This window comes from Ictalurus punctatus, chromosome 18 (genome assembly GCF_001660625.3).
Source record: "Ictalurus punctatus breed USDA103 chromosome 18, Coco_2.0, whole genome shotgun sequence".
NCBI classification, from domain to species: domain Eukaryota; kingdom Metazoa; phylum Chordata; class Actinopteri; order Siluriformes; family Ictaluridae; genus Ictalurus; species Ictalurus punctatus.
The window spans coordinates 11,862,251-11,886,442 of record NC_030433.2 but is presented as its reverse complement, the minus strand read 5'-3'; the positions used below and the strand labels follow the sequence as shown (position 1 = coordinate 11,886,442).

Here is a 24,192-nt window from a genome sequence, read left to right as displayed (position 1 = left end):
CTGTAACAGCACGGCTCTGACTGTAGTTCCTGCTGTAATATTAATGCTAGGTATATATTAATTTATATTGTATTACAGAGTTTGTACTTTCCAGTATCTCAGTAACATGAGACGCTGACTTCGAAAGAGAATAGAAAGAGAGGCTGGTGCGGGAACGAATGTTTACTGCTGCTATAATGTAATGAGTGATATAAAAACAAAATTCAGCCTGGGCCGGATCACACCAACCCACCCTTATATGTTGTTTCATAAAACAACAGGGTCTGTTGTGTATTATTCCTTAATTTTACCAAGTCAACTAGATCAAGTTTGTGGGTGTTAACTGGGAAAATTCAGAACTGAGGCTTAAAAACAAGTTCCAGTATTTACACCTGGATATGAAAGTTCAGTAAGTTAGAAGAATTTAGCAGTGGCATCAACATCTGTGGTTCAGCCGTAGCATTTTTTTTTACCCCTGGCTTTGGCAATAAGGGAGAAACCTGAAATCTATGCTACCAAATGCAAACCAAATGCAAATAAAATTAGTCAGGCGGAAAAGGCAATTCAGTGAAGGTGAAAGGACGACGGGATGTCAAAGACATTTGTTTTTGTTAAAGGTTTCTTCTGCTTTTATCAACCTGACCTGTGAATTCACCAGCCACAGTCTCTATCGTTATCAAAATAATATCAACAAAGTATCATAGTTACAAAGTAACATTAACAAAATAACAAAGTATCATTTACACAGTATCATAGTTACAAAGTAAAGCCTCTGGCATACTTTGCTTTTTTACACGTACGCCAGCATATGCACAAAGTCGTACGCATAGCCTTTCAAAGTATACTCCATTAGACATGTATTCGTACACAGGCGATCGACGCATGCTCTTTATGACAACTTACACTACCCCTCCTGGCCTACACAAGTCAGTCTGAGCAGCAAAGCAGGTCTTTTGGTGTGAAGGACGCCAAGGAACAATGCTTGGGCAATCTCTCACCACAATTAGCACCCATATACAAATCCTTATACACTTAAGGCTAGAATCATACGAATGCGAATACTTTCTAACCTGCACTTGTTTCCGTCTCTTCCGTTTATTCCGTCTTTTCTTCAACTACCTTGAGAATCAGCGGCCCTGGGTCACTCTGGCCTACTTGTGGAACAGCTAAATAGTGTATAAGAATTAAATGCACATGTGCGACCTTGGTACGTTTGGTTAGAAAAATCGGGCGCCGCGCGTACAGTATGCGCGTACTCTGCTGATGAGGAAATTTGCGTTATGTGTACTGTACACTGTTCCTAGTGTACGCTTACAAAGTGAAGCATACTTTCTGCTTAACATTAACAAAGTAACATTAACAAAGTATCATAGTTATCATATCATAGTTTGATCAGTAAAACGCTTATTATTAAGTAGAAATCACACTGGACTTTTATTCATGTTGCTTAAAGGAACCTTAACCTTGTTCCTGGTAGTTCTGTATTTTCATTTTCAACTTGTAATTAAAAAAATCCAACCAAAAGCATATTCTTTCATAATATTACATATTTTCTGAAGAAAACAAAGTAATGTATTCAACAGATAATTTTTTTCTATAGTTCTGATGATGGTTATTGAACTTCCTTTAAAAAGCATCATTTGTTTTCATTTTTCTTTCTGCTTCTTGGGTGTGAAATATGAAAAGCCTGGATGTGTTCACTCATCACTTAAGGTCAGTCCAGCTAGCTGCATTTTTGGCTTGCCTTTTGTGCCGCTGTATCCGCTGTGTGAAGGAGGTGAACCCTGTGCCAGGCTTCTATTCGAATCCCACGTCCAAGCTCATTCGCTGGCTGGCCTTCATCCGTCCACTGGTTTGTCACCCAGCAGGAAGTATACATTACATTGTGTCTGAGCGCCACATGGTGCTGCGCGATAATAACAGTAACTGCACCACCTCGTACTGTAATCTCCGTATTACTGTCCTGACCTCTGTGAGCCCAGTGGCGTGCGATGTAAAAGCATAAGAGTGGCCTTATTGTTCTCTCGGCTTCACACTGAGGTCCCTGGCGTGTTCTTCTCCTGGGTGGAAAAAACCGACACTGCTCTCTCTGTTCTCTCTTTATGTTCCCAAGCATTTCCATTGATGGTCACCGCCACAAAGCCAGCTCTCTATAGCAGCTGTCGCTTCGATTTTTGGGCTCCGAGTGGGAAAAACAAAGGAGGACGCTTTGGATTCAGGTTTGGCCAAGGATAACAGAGCGAGAAAGAAGCGCAAGTCCTACGACGCTTTTGTACGGGCAGGCAGGGTGTCGTGAGCAGTCCAGGGTCAGCTTTGATGGACATGTCACCGATCTGTAATCCATTGTTCCTGCCGCCATTGTTAGGAGCGCTGAGTTCTTCCAAGAGTTCCTCTCTCATCGGAGCAGCTTTGTGCTGCGTTGCGTTTGCTGAGAGGCTGATTTTTGGCGTGTTTCAGCACGCCGTGCAGCGCCACATTACACAGCCTGGACCTTCCGAGTGTAGCCGAGCTCCTCTCAGCCCTCAGTCCTTCCTTTCATGTCTCCACCACTTCCTTTTCACAGTATGAAACAGCTTTCAGTTTCTCGCTTTTTTTCATGCATACTGGGAAAATGGCCTCAGATGAATTCTAATTTCTGCGCAAACACTGGAGGAGACGGTTTATGTATTGAGTGATTGTTTTTTTTTTTGTTTGTTTGTGGGGTTTTTTTTGTGGGGGGCGGGGGGGGTTGTATGTGAACTGGAGCAGTGTTATCACATCACATCTATTATGTTTTTTTTGAGAAGCCAGGCACTGTATAGATACAAAATAAAGACAGCTGGAACAAATGTAAAGAATACAGGAATACATTTCGGCCTTTGTTGCAGTCAGTGTGGATAATCAAATTTAAATAGTAAACCTTATGGATTATAGAGGCTTTGGTTGAACCTCCAAGCGTTATTAAACGTGATAGTCATATAGGTATTGTTGGGGAGCAGATATTTTCTTTTTGGTGAACTGAATGTGAACGTACTGAAAGATGATTTTGTTCAGTTTTATTTCTGCCGTGAATTAATACAGTGTGATGAAATTAAAAACATTTCTGAGTCCCAGAAACTGAATGCTGTGAAACCTGAACTTTTTTAGAAAAATATGTTCTCTCTAATATCTATACATTAGTATATTTTTATTAATATAAATACGGTATATTATTTTTCATATTGGTTTTTCATTGGTTTTTATTTATTCATATTTATAAATTCATATTTATCTGTTTATTATTTGTTTATGTATTTATTTACTACTACTATTACTACTACTAATAATAATAATGCAGCTGTTGAAGAGAAAGGAATGAAGGAATATTAAAAAATTTAGGAAATAAACATTGGAGGAAAAAGTTTCAGTTTCATAAATTGTTTATCATCTTAGAAATTCACTGCACAAATAATTTACAAAAGCACATGACTGGGAATAAAGGGGTTAAATTTATTTTATTAGCAATCACAATTTAAGTCCAAGAAAACAAACACTCGGGTGCTTTTTGTTTTCTGTTTCTTCCTCAACCTATAGACACTTTTGATTTCTTTTTTTATTCACTCAGATCTTATTTCACAGCCTCCCTCTGTTTTGCTCAACTCAGATTTCACATGCTCTTTCATTCTGTTGGTCTGTTCAGAGTGTAGGAAAGGCAAAAAGAAGATGGAGAAATAAAATCCATGCGTGATGAGATGCTTTATACATTAGAAGTGCTGTAATTTAACTCTCTCTCTTTCTCGTGCTTTCTCTCTTTTTCTCTCTCTCTCTCTGTCTCTCTCAGGTCCATCCAGTCATCACAGCCAGACGGCCCCACGTCCTCCTCTGCCCCCTACCCACAACCACCACCAGACGTCGGCTAACTCTCTGAACTGCAGTGGTCATGGCAGTCGGCGCGCCCCGCAGAGCCACGTGCCTACCGCTGCGCCCGTTGACGGCCCGTCCACCCCGGAGTCAGTGCAGCTCCATGAGAGCTGGGCTCTTAACAGCAGTGTGCCACTCGAGACACGGTCAGGTTCTGTCTCACACCTCAGTGTCATCATCACATGTCTATATTCACCTTCACGTGTCACCTTCATAATCTGTTCATTACTTCAAGCAGTCAGTGCTGCCAACTCAGTCAGTTTGTTTAGAATTTACAAAATTTAAATGGATTTTCAAAGACCCAGTATGTTTTAGCTTTATATCAATTTTTAGAAATGTAAACAATATTTAGGGAAATAAGCAAAGTAGACAATTCTCCCCAATTTCACCATGTTACTCTTAAAAAAAAACAACCTAAAATATTGGAGAATGTACTGCAAATATAATTTTGCAAAATAATATTTTATGTTTCAGCCAAGTGTATAAAGTTTAAAATTTAAACAATATTCATGGAAATAAGTCCTGAATTTCAATTGATTTAAAAAAAAGCAAAAAAAAAAAAAACAAGCATATGTTCATTACAGCAACTCCATAATGCAATAAAGTCACAAATTTAAACTCTATTTAGGGAAAAAAGCAAAGCAGACATGTTTGGATAATGTTCCCCAATTTCACTACCTTACATAAAAAAGACCTAAAAAATGGCTAATATACTGTTAATATAATTTTAGAAAATAATATTTTATGTTCATTACAGGATCTGATGCAACTATAAGTATATAAAGTTTCACACTGAAACACTATTTAGGGAAATAAGTACAAATGTACAAAATCCCTTTAATATATTTGTGTAATCCTCCCCAATTTCTCCGCATTCCCAAGAATAGATATTTACATTTATGGCATTTGGCAGACCCCCTTATCCAGAGCGACTTACATTGATCTCATTTATACCACTGAGCAGTTGAGGGTTAAGGGTCTCGCTCAGGGGCCCAGCAGCAGAAGCTCGGTAGTGCTGGGATCTGAACTCAAGACCTTCTAATCAATAGTTCAATGTCTTAATCACTGAGCTGATAGATATATAGATAGATAGATAGATAGATAGATAGATAGATAGATAGATAGACAGACAGATAGATAGATAGACAGATAGACAGACAGATAGATAGACAGACAGACAGATAGACAGACAGACAGATAGAGAGACAGATAGACAGACAGACAGATAGATAGATAGATAGACAGACAGATAGATAGACAGACAGATAGATAGACAGACAGACAGACAGATAGATAGACAGACAGAGAGACTGATAGATAGATAGATCCGACAGACAAACAAATGAACAAACCAACTTAAAGTAATAATAAAAATAAAATAATATACTCCTCATAAAATCATGGTTAAAAATGTTTTGCGTTCATTACAGCAACACTAATGCTTAAAATTTTCAAATTTCATGCTGTAAAAAATATATTTAAACTCATTGAACTTCATCTTGCCTGTTCTAAGAAAGAAAGAAACAAGAAACACACAGCATGTAATTAATAATTATTTTTTATTTTCACAAACAGTAGAGTAGAAAAAGGTCTTACTAAATTACTGCAAGTTGAACACGAGTCTTAATACATATATTGCATAGTGATACCAGTCATTGCAGCCTTTTACTGATTATAATTTACTTACACACATTCCCTGAACGCTTACGATGGACTTCATTGCTGTAGACCGAAAGAGAAATTATGGCACGGGTAAATATGTAAACGTATTGCTCTGGGTGTATAATACATTGTGGCAGCTTTTTATACGACAATATTCATTTTATAAATGACTCACATATCAGCTTATAATACTACAATTTTAAAAAATCATAAAAAGGAAAACCCATAATAATTATACTATTATAAGAGTGGGTGAGTCGATAGTGTTGAATTTTTTTTTAAATAATACATTTTGGAATATTATTTATATCAACAACAACAACAATAATGATAATAATAATATACCTTTTGTCTTTTTATATGATATAAACTATTCTAAATATAACTCACCACAGCTGTAGCATACAACATGAGTACAGCCAAAAGGTTTCATTTACCAATAAACATCACTGCGAAAGAATTGCAAAACAGTTTTGTGCAACTGCAATTTCACCAGTTCAAGAAGGTTTCCATTAAAAAGGCAAATAAAATTGCATCAAATAAATTTTTTAATAAGCTTCAGTAAAATCAAGCATTTTTGGTCGTAACAATCACAAAAAAAACTCTGAAAAAAAATCAGTCCTGTACGGACTGGTTTGTGTGTGTGTGTGCGCATGTTCCACACTCCAATGAACACCTTAGCTTTTTTAAACCATGTTACCTTTTTTAAATTCTTTTTATTTTATTTTTTATTGAATATACATATTTTACCTCTGCAGTCCGTTGTGGCGTACAGCAGTTCTAAACCGTGTAAGATCTGTATGTCAAAAATGATATTTTCTATGGTCACATGAAATATTTCAGACCTGAATGTTAACCCTTTTTATTTCTGAACACACTGAAAGAATTTTAATTGAGGTACAATTTTTTAAACCCTTTTTTTCCCCATGGCATTCCCACACATGGCAGTCTATTTCCTTTTTTAATATTAATGGTATTAAGAAAAAATTCCAAATTCATATGAAATTTGAAAGTAATTTTTAAAAAAACATCTAAATAGTCTGGATATGTTTTAGAGCCTTTATGCATGAAAGGGATAACGTATAATACAGTGCCTTTTTGAAGTTATAAGCATTTTTATTATAAGACTAGAGATATCACATTTTCTTTTCTAATGCCAATGCCGATAGTGAAGTGTTGTGTATCAGCCAGTTTCCTTATCCATGCGCTCCTTTTATTCCCCAAATATCAGTGATTTTTTTTTTTTACCTAAAGCACCTAAAAAGTACATGAAGAAATGTGTGCACACATAATCATACACTTACACTGCAATGATGGTAAATATCATAAAGTGTACATATAAATAAATACAATCAAGTCTCTTTATATTTCCATTTGTAACAAAAAAAAAATCTTTCCCAGATTCAATTCTCATTCTAACATTTGTTACAGGATCAGATCGAAATTCATTCTTTTTTTATTTTATGTTATATATTCAATCTGCTAGTTTTTTCTCTGATATCGACCCAATACGGATCCTGAGTATCGGATCGGTGCCATAACATATCCATCCTAAAATACCTAAGAACATAGCCTCATATCTATGCAATAACCGACAGACTACAATAGTGAACACACACACACACACACACACACACACACATGCGTGTGTATACCTGTCAGCACACACCATCTCTCCACAGTGTCTGTGTCTCCTCCTCAACACTACTCACCCGCACACTGTGCCAACACAGAGACCTTCACCAAACAATCCCCCGCCATCCCCCCCACACACGTACAAACAGAGATCAGTTGCACTGCTGTGTTTTCGCTCTTGCTGAATTTTTTCCCCTTTCTTTCTCCTGGTTCTCCTGGTGAGGGTTTTTGTTTGCTGTGCCGTTCATCCTCTACGGCAGGGTTGGGGGTCACTCCCCCCTGCTCCTCCATCATAACACGTACATGCTGCATACACTATTTATGACCCTCTCTCTCTCTCACACACACACACACACACACACACACACACTCACACACACACATGCACACATGCACACACACGCTACCTGTCTGTCTCGGTCTACATCTCAGATGTTTTATTCAGCAAGTGCTCTGATACAGGACATAGCCTAGTCCCTCTACCCCACTCTGCTCAGAGCTGTGTGTCTGCTTTCCCGTCAACTCAGACCTTCAGGAATCCATCACACACACACACACACACATACGTACACATACACACATACACACACATACTAACTAACTACAGAATCCATCACAAGCGTTCACTACCACCCAGCCTCACACACCCTCTCCTCGCACTTTTTCTCTCCGCGTGTAAAATATTTTGACACTCGCACTCAGATGAAGCAGGAGGCGTGTGGAAAATAGGTCATGCTAAGGCGGGCATGCAAAGCAGGGATCAAACACAGAGTGACGTGCATGAGAACTTTTTGGTTGTTGTTGGCAAAGATAGAGGCCATATGGTGACAAAAAAATGAGAAGTGTACAGCTGCCATGTTCCTGGCTCAACTTTGGAGATAGTAGAGACCCAGGTGGGACCATGTCTTGTCTTGCTCAGGGTTTAGTTTTATTTAAATAGGAATAGTTCCAGTAGTCTGGACAGTTCTTCCAAGAACTATGAGACTATTGGTATAGGTTTTGATATTTTTATATACTGCTATTAATCTTGCACACCATTCTGTAGACTCGTGTGTAATATACAGTACTGCTGTCAAATTTGCATTTAACAATGTCATATATTATGCGTTCCAATTTGCATTAGCTCAAACGAATCAAACATTAGAAGCACTGCTACACTGTCCTCAGTATTCAGAGCCGGCGACCAAAAGTAACGTCAATGTTTACACTTGAAAGTTATTCAGAGATGAACTAAGAACCTGCTTAAGTCGATTTTCTTGGCTCTGTATTCAGATTATGCAAATCACCAGCATGTGGTTCATGCCTCCAAGGTTGGCGGATTTTTCTGGAGTTTTTCAGTAATGTCTACACCACCAGGTTTAAAAACAAGATGCTGCCTTTAAACACTCAAAAAAATCAGGGTTAGAAAATGCATACTGAAGAAGGAAGTTGTGGGGATTTTTTTTTCTTCCTTTGCTGTCAAATATAATATGATGTAACATAAAAACAAGAGACTGTTTCAAAATGAAAAATTTGAGGGGGAAAAAAAGCTTTTTGAAATAAATCTAACAGGGAGTCTAGTATTTCACCAGTATATTGCTTCTTGAATAGTTCTAAGCAAAATGGCTTCCACCCTATTATATGGCATTTTGTTTTATTTTTTCGATATCGTGCCACTAGGATACTTGTGCACACAAATGAATGAAGCTACTAGATTTTTGCTCGGGCTACAGGGGTTTCCTCTGGGTACTCCAGTTTCCTTCCACAGTACAAAGACATGCATTGTAGGTCAATTGGCATTTCCAAATTGTCTGTAGTGTGTGAGTGTGTGTGTGTGATTGTGCCCTGCGATAGGTTGGCACCTTGTCCAGGGTGTCCCCCGCATTGTGCTCCAAGTTCCCTGGGAAAGGCTCCAGGCTTCCTGTGACCCTGTGTAGGATAAGCGGTCCAGAAAATGGATGGATGGATGGAGTTTTTAGAGCTACTGTACTTTCTATGCTATTGCTACATAGTAGCAACAAAAGATGTTTCATACTGCTTTGGTCACAGTTGTAATGTTTTCAGTTATTGTGACATTATAAGGACCAGGATAAAGTGTTTGTTTTGTTTGTTTGTTTGTTTTTGGCTTAGTAAACTGCTTTTCGTTGACTAAAACCTTTTAGTCAAACCATCTTACAGTTTTTCATCAGCTAAGTCGAGCTCAATAACCAAATCTGAAATATCACTACAACTATTATCCATTAACGCTGAAACTATATTGAGATGAGCTTTGAAAAAGAACACTGATAGCATTCCACCAGTTTTTTTTTCTAACTGCGTAACCTCACACACACACACACACACACTCACAGATACACCCACTTCAGGAAAATAATACACTCAGCAGGCTAATTAGACTGAGGTTGGTGTAGGTCATAAGGGCTTGACCTCACACTTACCACTCCTGCATTGCTTTGTCTGCCGGATGGCCATGTCGGCCATGAAGTGCAACTCCAGCAGTTTTCAGAGCAGTGTAGTTCATTAAAACCACTGGGTGTTTACAAGGCAATTTAGAGCAGCCTTCAAAAACAGGAGCTGGCGTTTCACCCAGCGGTGAAAAGGGTGACTTTTAACCCCAGCTCTGCATTACTGTCCATCATAGAGGTGTCAGGAGAAATAGAGTCACGTGCAGCACTAACACACAGTTAGACAGCACAGAGGCAAACTTTAATCAGGTTCCATTCTTGTCAGCCAAGAAAAGCAATCTGATGATACAGTGGGCACTGAAACTGAACCTGTGCTCTTTTTCCAGGCTGTCCAGTTTTAGTGAACCTGTGCCTGTTGTAGCCTTAGATTCTTCTCCTTGCCTGACAAGATTGGAACCTGATGTGGTCTTCTGTTGTTGTAGCCATAAACATCAAGGTTTCATATATTTTTTGCATTCTGAGATGCTTTTCTGCTCACCAGGGTTGTAAAAGTGGTTATTTGAGTTACTGTAGGCTTTCTGTCAGCTCCAAATGAGTCTGGTCATTCTCCACTCACGGGATGCGTTTTGTTTTCTGCCCCTTTCTATGTATAGACTGTTGTGTGTGAAAATTCCAGGACATCAGCTGATTCAGAAAACAGCACGTCTGACAGCAGTAACCATGCCACACCCAAAGTCACTCAAATCAATTTTTCCCCCTAGAACATTACCTGAAGCTCTTGACCTTGTATGTGCATGATTTCATAATACAACATGATTGGCTGATTGGATAATTGCATGAATGAGGAACATTACAGGTGTTCCTATTAAAGTGGCCAGTTACGCTCACTGGCTACTTTAATAACAAAAATGCATAAACAATCGTTCAGCAAACTCCAGAATGACTGTTTGCCCTAAATAACACTTGGCCTACATGCAATTTCATACAATGTCAATATATATATATATATATATATATATATATATATATATATATATATATATACAATAGTTTCAGCTACCTACTTTTCTAGATTTCTTTAAAAAAGAGAGAGAGAGAGAGAGAGAATTTTTTCATTCTTGTGCAATTCTCCTGGCTCTGAAAGCTGGAATGGAGTATTGTTCTGAGACATCACGCTTTCTTCAGACATTCTGCCATTCTGTGGCGCAGCACGCAAATGAGCACGCTCCTTAATAGCCTGGTGTCGGAGCACACAGCCTGAAGAGCTGCAGCGCTGGGAATTCTCTTCAGCTCTGTAGCCTCGGCTTCTTCAGGGCCTGCAGTAACACTGGCTCTATATTTGTCCTGGAACAAGCTGGGGCTACGGGAGAGACCGGGCCCAATTAGGGAAGGTTTGTCAGAGATAAAACTCGAGCAGTGCCCCTGAGCTGAAGCTGTAACTACAGTGGACTCTTCTTAGTGAAGGGACATAAGAGAGACGAGTGTCTATTAGTGGCAGGGCATTGTCTTATGGGGCTGAATTGTATGTCCTCTTTCTTTCATTGTCTCTCCTGCATTTTCTTTCTCTCTTCTCTTCTTCGCTGACTCGTGTCCTCCTGCTTTCTCTACTCTGTCCCCTTGGGCTTGTTTAGAATCCTGGTGTGGAACCTCTTACTCATTCTTTCCATGGGATATCATGCGGTTAACAGGCTCATGTGTCAGTTTAAGCCAAAAGCAAAGAAATGCTAATCATTTCTCTCTCTCTCTCTCTCTCTCTCTCTCTCTCTCTCTCTCTCTCTCTCTCTCTCTCCCACAGCCAGTGTCACTTGAATCAAGTGTAGGCTCATTCTTATTTGTTATCATTTCTTTAGTAACAGAGACTACGACAGATGCTCCACATATTCTAAGACTAATAATAAACATGTTTAAAACATTTTTGGTTATTTATGGAAGGAGTCTCCAGTTTCACCATATTGTAACGCAGGAAACATCACACTTTCCGCTTTCTGTGTAAAATAACTTCACAGGAGAGAAAAAGAGAGTATGGTGAGAGAATGGCTTTATAGCTTCTGTAATGTAAGTGATAAAAGGAACTAACTTTTCTGGACTTTCCCAACATTAATAGGTAAATGAAACACTACGTGTTGTTCAGTAATAAAATAAAAATTATAATCATTGGCACATCTGTGTAGTATACGAGCTTACACAAAGCTTGTTGGGGATTCTTTTCCTATAACAGCACTCCCCACTGTGTTTAATTCCTTACCTAAGAAATGAACTAGATTTAATTGTGCTTCTGTGGATTCTGCTGCTATAGAGTGGGTGTATACATATTTATAGGCAGTGTTCAAGACACATTATGCAATTGTAACAAATTTCAGATAAGACTCTGTGGATACAGCGTTGGTGCTTTAATTCCCCACCAGAATAATGTGGTGACATATTGTGCAACCACGCTTTCTTGAGTGGAATTGCAATAGTTCTTATCTACACACACTTCACAAGCAGTGGAGAGCTGAATGCAGTGGTCATAGGGTCAAAGCCACATTCAGCATTCAGATTATAGATGCAGTTCCTCACTGCAGAACTGCATGGTAGTGTTTGTGTACAATATGTAAGGAATAAAACCTGACAAGATGTCCTGTTATAGGAAAATAATCAACAATGGAGTGATGTGATGTGGACCGACATAAAGCGGTGTTACTGTTACCAACCTGAAGTTGATTATTTTCCAAAAGCAGCACATCCTGAAGTGTTTTGTTTCTCTTGCACCACAGCAATTTGTAAGTAATTTCAATTTTAACATATATTAAAGAATGAAATGTTGCACTTTTAATCGTTTATAGTTAATCTTTTGGAATAGTCTGTGAGACAAATTCCTGTTATCACTTATGCTATCTCTGCTCTCTCATAGTTAATAGGGGGAAAAATTATGTTGAGGAGAAACTTAAAGAAATCATAAACACATCTGTCCTGTAGAATTTCCCATGGTTTTTCCAAACGTTCCCAATTTTCCCAGAATTTACTGACTGCTAAAAAGCGCTGACATTGGAGACTCCTTCCCTAAATGCTTCCCTCCAGAAAATCACCATATCAATGATTATGCGTTTTGATTAAAAAACTTGTCTTGAAAATGGTGGACTGAGGTTTGCTTCACCTGAACTGTGGCATGCTCCGCGTCAGGTGTGGAAGCTATCCATGCTCACCACCACATGCCAAGTAGCGTGATTTGGTTCAATTTGTCACAGTACTTCCTGTTCCTACTTTTGTGATACCAGGAAAAGGGCCATTATGAGTATTCGTATGGAGTATTGACCTTTATAGGATTCTAGATTTGTAATTAGCTCATCTTTGTGGTGTGCATGCTAGCACTGAGAGCATCACGAAAAACGCGCATCCTGTGCCAGCTTACATGGCTAAAAATCTTACAGGATCAGCAGCTCCTTACCAAGAGTAATGCTAATACACCATCAACAATAACATTAAAACCACTGAGAGGTGACGTGAATAACACTGATAATCTCATTACATTGGCACCTGTCAAAGGGTGGAATATATTATGCAGCAAGTGAACAGTCATTTTTCGAATTGATGTGTTGGAAGCAGGAAAAAAAGGATCTGATTAACTTTGAGTAGGGCCAAAATGTGTTGGCTAGACCAGGGGTTCCCAAACTTTTCCAGGGCAAGGCCCCTCAAATGGCATTAACATTTGACCGAGGCCCCCCTTTTGCAAGATGTCTTTAAAACACATTAAAAATACAGACTTCTGAATATATCCCCCCCTTTTTTTACTAATATAAATTAATTATATTATTAATATTAATTAATATAATTAATTACATCTTACATCTTTACATTAAATTACATTAGGAATTGATTTTATGTGTGTGTGTGGTTGTCTGAGAGTGAGAATTTATTTTTCACACCAAATTGTTGAGGCCCCCCGGGCGCCCCCTGGCGGCCCCCACTTTGAAAACCACTGGGCTAGACAACTGGGTCAAAGCATCTCCAAAACAGCAGGTCTTGTGGAGTGTTCCCGGTATGTAATGGTTAGTACCTACCAAAAGTGTTCCAAGGAAGGTCAAACAGGTGAACCGGAGACAGGGTCATGGACACCCAAGGCTCATTGATGCACGTGCGGAGCGAAGTATAGCCCGTCTGGTCCAATCCCACAGAGCAGCTGTAGCACAAATTCCTGAAAAGGTAGTGCTGGCTATGGTAGAAAATTGTCAGAACACATTGCATCACAGCTTGCTGCGTATAGGGCTTTGTAGCTGCAGACCAGACAGAGTGCCCATGCTGACCCCTCTCCACAACTGAAAGGGTCTACAAAGGGCCTGTGAGCATGAGAATTGGACTATGGAGCAATGGAAGAAGTTGGCCAGGTCTGATGAATCATGTTTCCTTTTACATCATGTGGACGGCTGTGTGTCTGTGCGTCACTCACCTGGGGAAGAGATGGCACCAGGATGCACTATGGGAGGATGGCAAGCTGGCAGAAGAAGTGTGATTCTCTGGCCAGTGTTCTGCTGTACCATCTACAAAAACACTGGTGCAGGTGGTATTCCCTAATGGCAGTGGCCTCTTTCAGCAGGAAAATGCTCCCTGCCACACTGCAAAAATTGTTCAGGAATGGTTTGAGGAACATGACAAAGAGATCAAGGTGTTGAATTGGCCTCCAAATTCCCCAGATCTCAATCTGATCGAGTATCTGTGGGATGTGTGGACAAACTATGGAGGCCTCAGCTCACAGCTTACAGGAAATAAAGGACCTTCTGAGGTCTTGAGATGTTTTGGTGGCACAAGGGGGACCTACACAATATTAGGCAGGTGGTTTTAATATTATGGCTGATTGATGTATATTATTTACATGGTGAAACTAATGTAATTAACCACAGAACCATGTATAAAATTGAGTTAGAATGCTTGTTGTTCAGTGATATTGATCAGGATTTTCTTTTCACAAACTAATCATCAATCTCAAACCCCTGAATATATTACGAAAGATTCATTGCTAAGTAGATTGAACAGATAGATTATCTACTCTCATCTCAAATCATTTACCAAATACAGTCTGTTAGCAAGCTTACAGATTTAAAATGTGATTGTTTGTCCTGCTATTGTTGAACATCTCCTTATCTTAGCAGAAATGTGTTATGATGTATATTTTCTTTTTTAAGACTCCTTCTCACAAAGAAACTTGTGTACCACCATACAAAGAAGCTTGATTGCTTTTACAAAGATATTGTTCTACCATCACTATACTGTATAATTCTGGTGTTATAAAATATATATATATATTTTCTTAATGTGAAATTTATTGTAATTTATTCATTATTTCAAAACAACATTCATTTATCAGGTTTTACACATTGCACATCTCAAGCATTTGATAGAGACTTTTTTTTATCCAAAAAGTAGTTTGTAAAAATGATGCAAAGTAATGCAAAGAACTGATACTCCATTTTTTTCCTTTTTGTTGTTAATATTAGAAAATGTGCAGTTAAAAAAACTTTCAAATGAATAATGACATGAAGAATTATTTTTTTGCTAACATAAGGAGGCAGTAATTGGTCAGTATGCAGCAAACAGTTTTAAAAGCATTCCTTCACAGATTTATAGTAATAAACACTCCAGAGCTGTTTGTGTTTGTGTTTCAGTGCGTTATCTGTTAAATCTCTTGTTTACTTGGTAATTGCTTTGGCCCCATCGCTCGCTCCCACAGGAGAAAGAGAAAGGTGTTTACTGTGAAAGCAAGACTTTCCACGTCTTTTTCACGTTGTTGTTAGGGGTGTGCGGTGTTTTGCTCTGTTTGTGCTGGATGCTGAGGGCAGCTGCGTGGTGAGATCTCTCAGTGGACCACAGGCTTTTTCTGATTGGCACGCTGCGTCTCATCCAATAAACAAATGTCAGAATTAGAAATGAACACCGAGATATAGGTACAGTTTAGAAAAACTGTTCATATGGATGCAGAGTGTGTGGTAAGTAGCTGAGCTATAAATCTGCACACTAAACCATTTAAAACAACATGGTGCACTTCCCCCCCTTATAATACAGATTAGAACGTTCCCGAAAAAAAAAAGATGATCTTATTCTGATTGATTTTTGGCACTGCTCTTGAGCTTTGGTGCCAGTTCATATTTCAAGGACTATTTACTCACAATCACTTGAAAGGATGTGAAAAATTGCAAAGTCAACAGAGTAACAATGAATAAAATATGATTGAATAATCAATTAATTTACCTCTTGCCTGCCACGCTGCAATTAGAGTCTGTCTAACACTGGCGGTTTATTGACTGAAGGCTGATGGCTACAGCTTTAGCGCTGCCCATCACTGTTAGCCTTGTAATTAATCTGTGTATAGGTGGGTATGAGTTTAGCACTTTGTACAGTCCAAATGTCCCCATGATGAGAGAAATTCATGATTGTTCGATTTGGGGATGTTTCGCTAGTCACCATTTTTTTTATATTTTAATATAAAACGGAGCTGTCTTGCTGCAAAGGTGAAAATAATAATAAGCACAAGAAAGGCTGGGTGATGGAGTTAACCCCTGTACCCAACAAAAGAACCTTTTGGCTTTTAGTTATTTAAATACAAGAACATTAAATACATAAATCTAATACCAGTTACCTCTTAGCATGAAAGATAGTTTGTTTCATCAGAAGTATTATCATGCTAGCTAGCAAGCATTAGCGTGAGTAGGGCTATAGCTGTTCTTAATTAGCTTTAGTTATGTGTGCTGACATTATTTTCATACTTTTTTCATTATTTAGGAGTTGTATGGATTTTACTAGTGTTTTTTTGTAGATGAATATTTGCTTTTTGGCTTCTCAGTTTACTGAGTGATACATGTCATTTTATTCCTGTGAAGCTAGAGATTTCAGGCTAACTAGCAAGCCATAGTTTTTTCAATTTGGACCATTTCCTTTGTCCATCAAACCGCTAGTTGGGGGAAAAAAGTCTCATTTGTCCCGATGAATCTAATCAAAGATGTCTGACTTTGTAGATGTATAGAATGATGATTTGGACATTTATTTGAATCTTTTATTTCTTTTTATTTGCACCACAGCTAATCTGGGTGTCTCATAGCGAAGTATAAATAATGTAGGTGTACTTAATCAGCACTGGTACGAGCATTAAAGTTTATTGAAGTGACTTGAGGTGACATGGGGATGTCTGGTTAGTTCTGTGTTAGGTCATGCACCTGTTCTACGTGACTCGGTCATGCTTACTTTGTATAATTGAGTTTTGTAATTAGAAACTTTTTGAAATTATGTTTAGCATAAGTTTTGATGAGAAACATATTTTTATGTAAACCATACGTAATAATTTTTTTTAAATCTAACCACACATTCCATTTTTAGGCTCAGTAATGTTTAATATGCTCTGCTGCTTGTTGCAAAACGGTTCTGAGAGAGGTTCACAGATCCGCGGGCTAAGCACAAGCAGATCATGGGCTTCGGTACAAGAAACAGCACCGTTTGGTTGGTAAAAGAATATATGCTGTATACAGTATATGTCCTGGCAGAATTACTGTATCTACTAGCAAGCCGTGTTTGTTCAAATGAAACATGACTGCCCCATACTGGTCTTGCCTTTCCTGCACCCGCAGCATGCGCGTGTTGCCGCATGAAATCGCAGGATCCTTTTTCCTTTGACGCGCATTTTCAATGGCCACATCTGTAGTACAATAACTTATTGTAACCTTGTTGTTTGGCTACAGTAATACACAAGTCTATGGGAAAACTCCTGAAATGTAGTATTAAAAGAGAGTGTGTGTGAAAGAGAGAGCGAGAGAGACAGACAGACGGAGACAGAGAGACAGTTGGGACCTGACCACAGTATTTCTGTGAGTTGGGGTTAACGACCGCAGTTGGGGCAGTGTGTCAATTTGTCTCAGCTGGTAACACGTTTATTGGCCCCTCAGTCCTCCCTCCTTCATCTGTCTCCTTCCATCCATCTCTTTTGTTCACATTTCCCTCTGGTTCTGTCCTTCCACAGCATTGACATATGATTTCAGCCTAGAGGCTGAGATTGCTCAAGCCTTCCCCTGTTACAACGACTGTTCTAAAAGACAAAGAGAACATTCAAAGTCTTTGGGTCGTTGGGTTCCCAGTACTGTAATCAGGCTCATGCAGTCTGTGTTAATGATTAATGTGATGAGATGTTTGTGGAGGTTTTTACGGTTTATAAGACAAGCTGCACAGAGAAGCAACTTCAGCTTCTTCCTGTAAGAGAATCCTTTAGGCTACCTGGTTTATCTGTCAAACTTTCATCGTGGAATTCTGATTAGACTTGTGATATTGTGTGTAATTTGCCATCGTCCTGTCCATCCTTCCATCCATCCATCCATCCATTTTCAATTGCACTTATCCTTTACAGGGTCACGGGGGAGCCTGGAGCCTATCCCAGGGAACTCATGGGACACCGATCTCAGGGCACAGTCACACACACATTCACACACTATGGACAATTTGGAAATGCCAGTCAGCCTACTACGCATGTCTTTGGACTGGGGGAGGAAACCGGAGTACCCGGAGGAAACCCCAAATCATGGGGAGAACATGCAAACTACACACACGCCAAAACCTGCGAGTTGCCAAACCTGAGGCGAGGCAAAATGACTGACTACTAAGCCACTATGTCCCCGCCATCATCCTGTCATGGCCCCTAACTATAGTATCACCTGTGGCTCTGAGAGAAAGAAAGGAGTATGGACGTAAAGATATACGTATGTGCACGTTATGTCATTAGGACCGAAAAAATATGTCCTGTAGCTGCATTCGCTGACGTTAATATTTAGTCAGGTTTTTTTTTTACTTAATTACCTGTTAAGGCAGTGGTTAAAGGCTCTGGGTTACTGATCAGAAAGTCAGGAGTTCAAGCCCCAGCACTGCCAAGCTACCACTGTTGGGGCCTTGGGCGAGGCCCTTAACCCTCAATTGCTCAGTTGTATAAATGAGATAAATGTAAGTCGCTCTGGTTAAGGGTGTCTGCCAAATGCCGTAAATGTAAATGTTATTGTTAACAAGGTCAGGAATGCTGCAAAACTGAAATTGGGACTGTAAATAAAGGTAACAAGTTGTTAGCTATAAATAAGCTTGTTATAAAATTTTATTTGTCCTGATAAACAACATGCATTTTCCTCATTTAAATCCCAGTTCATGTTTTGAGAGCGAAGAACAATTACGGCTTTACTTTTTTGGGAAGCTACGATGTTTTGTTGCTCTGCTCTGAAGTCAGACAGCAGGTTATTAAGGTTTGTATAGGATACGAAACAGGCGAAAAGGAAACAGATTACAAAATACAACACACTTTATTTTTATCTTAAATCTGCGAACACAATGTCTTCCAACAGACATTTAACTCGTCTGACTTAAGCCAGGTGCACACTGCGATTTTTGAACTTTGCAACTGTTGCTTGTCAGACTGTATGAACACAATCCCTGCTGTAAGCCATGTCACACTGTAGGATCTCAGTTGTCATTAATGTCTTTTAGGATTCTCAAAATTTGTCTCAGACGACCAAATTGTGGCCAAAATCGTACTGTGTGAACCCGGCTTTAATAGCTATCAGCCATTCCCAGATATTATCATCAATTGTCCCAAGTCTAATTCAGATGTAAAAACGGTTGGTTCCAAAGCACTAAAATGCAGAGATGCCATTCCCACCCACTAGCTACCTCTCTCCAATCACATGTGCAATACCAGATGTAGCTTAGAGAGTCTTTTCCAGCATCCACATCTTAAATAAAACTGACGAGCGGCAGCTGTTTTCCCCAAAGCACCTGACTCATTAACACGTGTGGCTAAAATGCATCTCAGACCTCCTGAAGTAGTTGGAGCAATCAGATATCAAATACAGAGCTGATAAAGAGAGTCATGCTCTACCAAGTTGGTGATTAATATGGGTGAATGTGACAAAGGGTAAAGAATCATTGGGAAATTTATAGAACGTTGTAGATGTTTTTGTTTTTTTTTAATAAGAATAGGTCACGTAATTAGCCTTGACTATCAGATTGACTGGAGGACCATTGCAGTCTTTGTTGACTGTAATACTATGTAAGCATGATTCAGCATAGCATATAGACTCTGAAGCCCCTTTTTTTTTTTTTATTCAAGTGTGCATATACAAGCATACACATACCGAGGCAACAGGGTGGGGAATAGAAGGATTTTCTTTCTGTCCAGTTGAGTGCCCTTATCCACTCCTCTTCATACACTCTTAGCTCAGGCTCACTCTATACAACCTCACCCGAACTGACATACTGTCAGCCCTCAGTAGATTTCAATGACGTGAGAATACCAGCATCTATGTATAATGGAGTTTAGGCATACAGATGGATTATTGAAGAAAGTAATGTTTTGAGACAAAAATTGTCTCAGTAAGATGTTGGGCTGCCATGCACCACCAGAATAGCTGAGTAACTTCAGTGCATCTTGGCATCAATTGAACATGTATAACGTGTCGCTCCAACATCTTCTGTAATTACGTCATAATCATTCTCATTAGACCATTCAGTGAGCCCTTGTGCACTGTGGATGGGGCGGAGACATCCTGGAAGAGACCACTCCCTTCAGGATAGAAATGTTTTATAATAGGATCAAGGCGATCAGTAGGAATAACTTTGCAGTGATTTATAGTGGACGAGAGGACATAAACTATGACAGCATAACCTTAATTTGTCACCAAAATGTAGTAACAAGTGTAGCTCACACAATGCAGAACTGAGGTTATGTGCCAGCATGATTGAAAAAGTAGTAGTTTCACTTCAGTCTCACGTCAACCAGTGTGACATGTATAAGCGGTTCTAGTCTGGGTTTCGAAGCCGTCACAGCACTGAAAGTTACCAGCAATAATGGCAAACTATGACTGTTGTTACTCCTGCACCTCACAGCAGCATTTAGTAATATTGAGCACAGCATTCTTCTACATGGTTTGAGTCTTATTGCAGGTTCTCACACTGCACTGCTATAGTTCAGGTTGTACACTACAAATACAGAAAATACAATAAAAAAAAAGCCCCCATAATATTGTTTTTAAAGCCAATAATACAGGAGTTCCTCAGGGATCCATTCATGGACCATTTCGTTAATGCTTCCCCTGGGTATCACCATCAAAATACACCTTCCAACTATATGCTGATGAAAATTCCTTAAACAGTATAAACTACCAACTATATTAAAACAAGTGGGTGTGGTCTAAACCAGAATTTTTTTTAACACCATAGGTCGATTAATGAATGTGGTATTTATTTGAGATTCACAACTGGCAGCTTGCTCATGGCCACACACATTAAAGTAAAAACCTCCCGCTCGCATTTTTGTGTTGCTTTTTTTTGTCATTGGCATCTCTACAGATGAGGGTTAAAGTCATTGCTTAAGGACCCAACAGTGGCAGTGCTGGGATTTGAACTCATGACCTTTTAATCTATTCAAATCTATAGACAAATCTATTCCTTACCAAGCCCCAACTTCTTGGGTCTTTTGTTTCCTTACAGGCCTCAAGATACCTCTTTTTGCTGAGCTATACTACATATACATCTAAAGCAGTTGGAGAACCTCTTTTTCCCCACTCTTGTGGAATTTTCTACCCAGAGAGCATGGACACATTCAAGGCCCAGATTAAACCCCATCGATTTGGATTGACCATTAAAGCATTGAGGACTAATAAATCTCCTGATTGATTTGTTGGCTATCTGAAGCTTAGTTTTGGTCTAGGGCATTGGATAAGATGATTGCAGGAGAGTGTTAGCAGGTGGCTGAGGCAGAGTAGTCTCTTTTGCATTCAGGGGTGTATCTATGGGTTTGGGGATGAGGCAGCAGTTGGAGACTCAGCAGGGGCTTGAGCTAAGGCCAGGTGGGGTCAGCCTGGACTTCCTGTTTTGAGCAGGACTTATGGAAACAGATCTGAGGCTAGTTTAACTCCAAAGTGGTGCCTGAGCCAGGCCATTTTCATCTCTCTCCCATCTGCCCTGGACACACATACTCACACAAACACACACACACACACACACACACACACACACACACACATCAACATGCAAACAGACCTCACATGCAAAATTTTCAGCCCACCTGTCACTCTTTGCTACAACAACCAAATCTGGAACACATACGCACTGTACTGGCGTCATCTCAAAGACAAAAGACTTCATGGCCACCATGATCTCATGTTCTTATGTTCTCTTTGTGTGTATCCTCATGGACTGACACTCTCCAAGTTGACTTTTGGACTACAGAGGATCCATGAGGTCCAGAGTAAGCGTGCTGAGAGCCATTGAACATGCTGAGCTTGGTGCAACACTGTGCTCTTGATGCAAAATCAGTGCAGACTCTTGGCTACTGGAACAGAAATGTGTATTATGGGCAACCTGTAAATCCTGGCTCAGAATCTGCTGGAAGAGGGGAGTGAATTGAATGGGAAGGTTTAGAACCAATTTATTTAATCAGTGAATGTAGCTCTGGAGCAGTGCCACTCATACACAAACTCCACACACTGGTTCTTGTGTGCAGTACAACATCATCCATTTTTTGTACCGCTTATCCTACACAGGGTGGCAAGGAGCCTGAAGCCTATCCCAGGGGACTCGGGGCACAACACAGGTGACACTCACACACCCATTCATACACTATGGACAATTTAGAGATGCCAATCAGCCCCAATCCATGCTTGTCTTTGGATTGGGGAGGAACCCAGAGGAAGCTCCTGAAGCATGGGGAGAACATGCAAACTCCAAACACACAGGGAAGAGGCAGGAATCAAACCCCCCATGCCTGGAGGTGTGAGGCAAACGTACTAACCCCAGTACAACATCATGACTGGTATTATTATTTGTAATTTAGCTCTGTCTTAAAGGCCTAATACATGTCTAATGAGCACAGAAGACAGGGGATGCATCATGTTTGGTCATATAAACATCATCATCATCATTATCATTATTATTATTATTATTATTATTATTATTATTAGGGGGCCAACGGTGTTAGGCACCCTTTTGTTGATGTTGTTATTATTATTATTAGGGGGCCAATCACCAAAGGTGCTAGGCACCCTATTGTTGTTATTGATGTTATTATTATTATTATTATTATTATTATTATTATTATTGAACTGATTTCAGATATACTCAGATAGAGGACCTGCAACATCACTTTTGGAGTAATGAACGAAAAATGATGAGAGAGTTAGATGAGGGAAAAATTTCTCTCATAATCCCAGGAAATATTTGCATTTTTAAAAAAGGCTTATAAAAGTATCTAGTTTCACTTTCAGTTGGTGCTATCTATGGACTTTAGCATTAGCATGGAAATTTAAAACTACGATAAGCTAATGTAACAGCTAGCTAAACAGACTAGTATCAAGGAATTGGAAAAATAATAAGGTATTATTTACTAGATATCTATCAAGATTGGAAGCCAATTTAAGTTAGCAGATTAGCTGTTTTTTATGTTTTGTTTTTGTTTTGTTTTGGGGTTTGTTTGTTTTTTTACCCTTTTGAGTATGATTGGTATGGTGGCCACAGACTGAATTTTGCTTACAACTGAAAAGACTAGAGCTGACACTGATCTAGAGTTTTGGTTGTGTAATACAGTGAATTAAGTGCTGGCAATGGAAGCGATTTTATTTAGATAATACCTGGTGTACTTTTCAGTTCTCCTCAAGGATGCAATTTACTCCCCCAAACAGACCATTTAATAGATCTCTTTAATGCAAAATTTCTCAGTAGAACAATGCAAGCCTGACTCCGTCGACTCCAAGTCTGCTAACAGTCATTAGCTCTTAATAGGCACATGTTTCTGTTGCCTGTAATTGAGTGTGTTATCTAGGCATTTGTTGGGAAGCTTTGCATTTAGCATCAGCTCTGTTTCCTCTTCATGCAGGCACTTCCTGTTTAAGACCCCGTCGGGAAGCACTCCTCTGTTCAGCAGTTCCTCTCCGGGTTACCCTCTCACTGGGGGTTCCGTCTACTCACCCCCACCACGCCTCCTGCCAAGGAACACCTTCTCCAGGAGCTCCTTCAAGCTCAAGAAGCCCTCCAAGTACTGCAGCTGGAAATGTGCCGCCATGTCCGCCATCGCCGCTGCTGTACTGCTCGCCGTGCTGCTCTCCTACTTCATCGGTAAGCTGAAACCAGTTTGTCATTTCTGCAGGGTAGTTTCTAACTAGAAAAGGAAGTGTGAAGGCCAATGTCAAGCCACGTTTGTAAAAAGTTGCTTTACGACATCAGCGGTCAGTTTTTTATGCTTGATCAGTGACTTTAAGTCAGATATCTTTTTGTTATATTTGGCAACGTTCTGGCAGCCCTCAATAAATATCTGCTCAAAAAATAATACTCTGGTCTCTATGGTGCCCTAAGATCTGTAAACAGCAGGAAAAAAATTAAATATGTCGACCACCATGTAACTGTCTGTGAATTCATTAAGATATTGTTATGTACATACACTGGCAGCTTGTCTATAGGAGCAGGTGGGGCAGAGCAACTTGCTCAACACTCCATTTAGCGCATCCCATTTAGCACAATTGCACCAAGTGTTCAAAAATGGGAACTACAACAAACCCAAATAGAGTGGGTCAGGAATCATGCTTCCCCATGTTCATGCTAGACAGTCCCTCCAGAATTTTGAGATGTCAGAAATGAACACAAAATCAAGCAAACTCTGCAATATTTG

General features: G+C 39.5%; 1 protein-coding gene across 2 annotated transcripts in view; it reads left to right on the top strand.

Annotated features, from left to right (window-relative positions):
* Positions 1-24,192, top strand: part of tenm2b (teneurin transmembrane protein 2b) — a 345,071-nt gene that overhangs the window by 242,675 nt on the left and 78,204 nt on the right. For both annotated transcript variants that reach the window (XM_017493324.3, XM_017493325.3), the window contains 2 exons: positions 3,779-4,004; positions 23,404-23,642. In XM_017493324.3, coding sequence (XP_017348813.2) covers positions 3,779-4,004; positions 23,404-23,642 — 465 coding nt within the window. The remainder of the gene's footprint in view (positions 1-3,778; positions 4,005-23,403; positions 23,643-24,192) is intronic.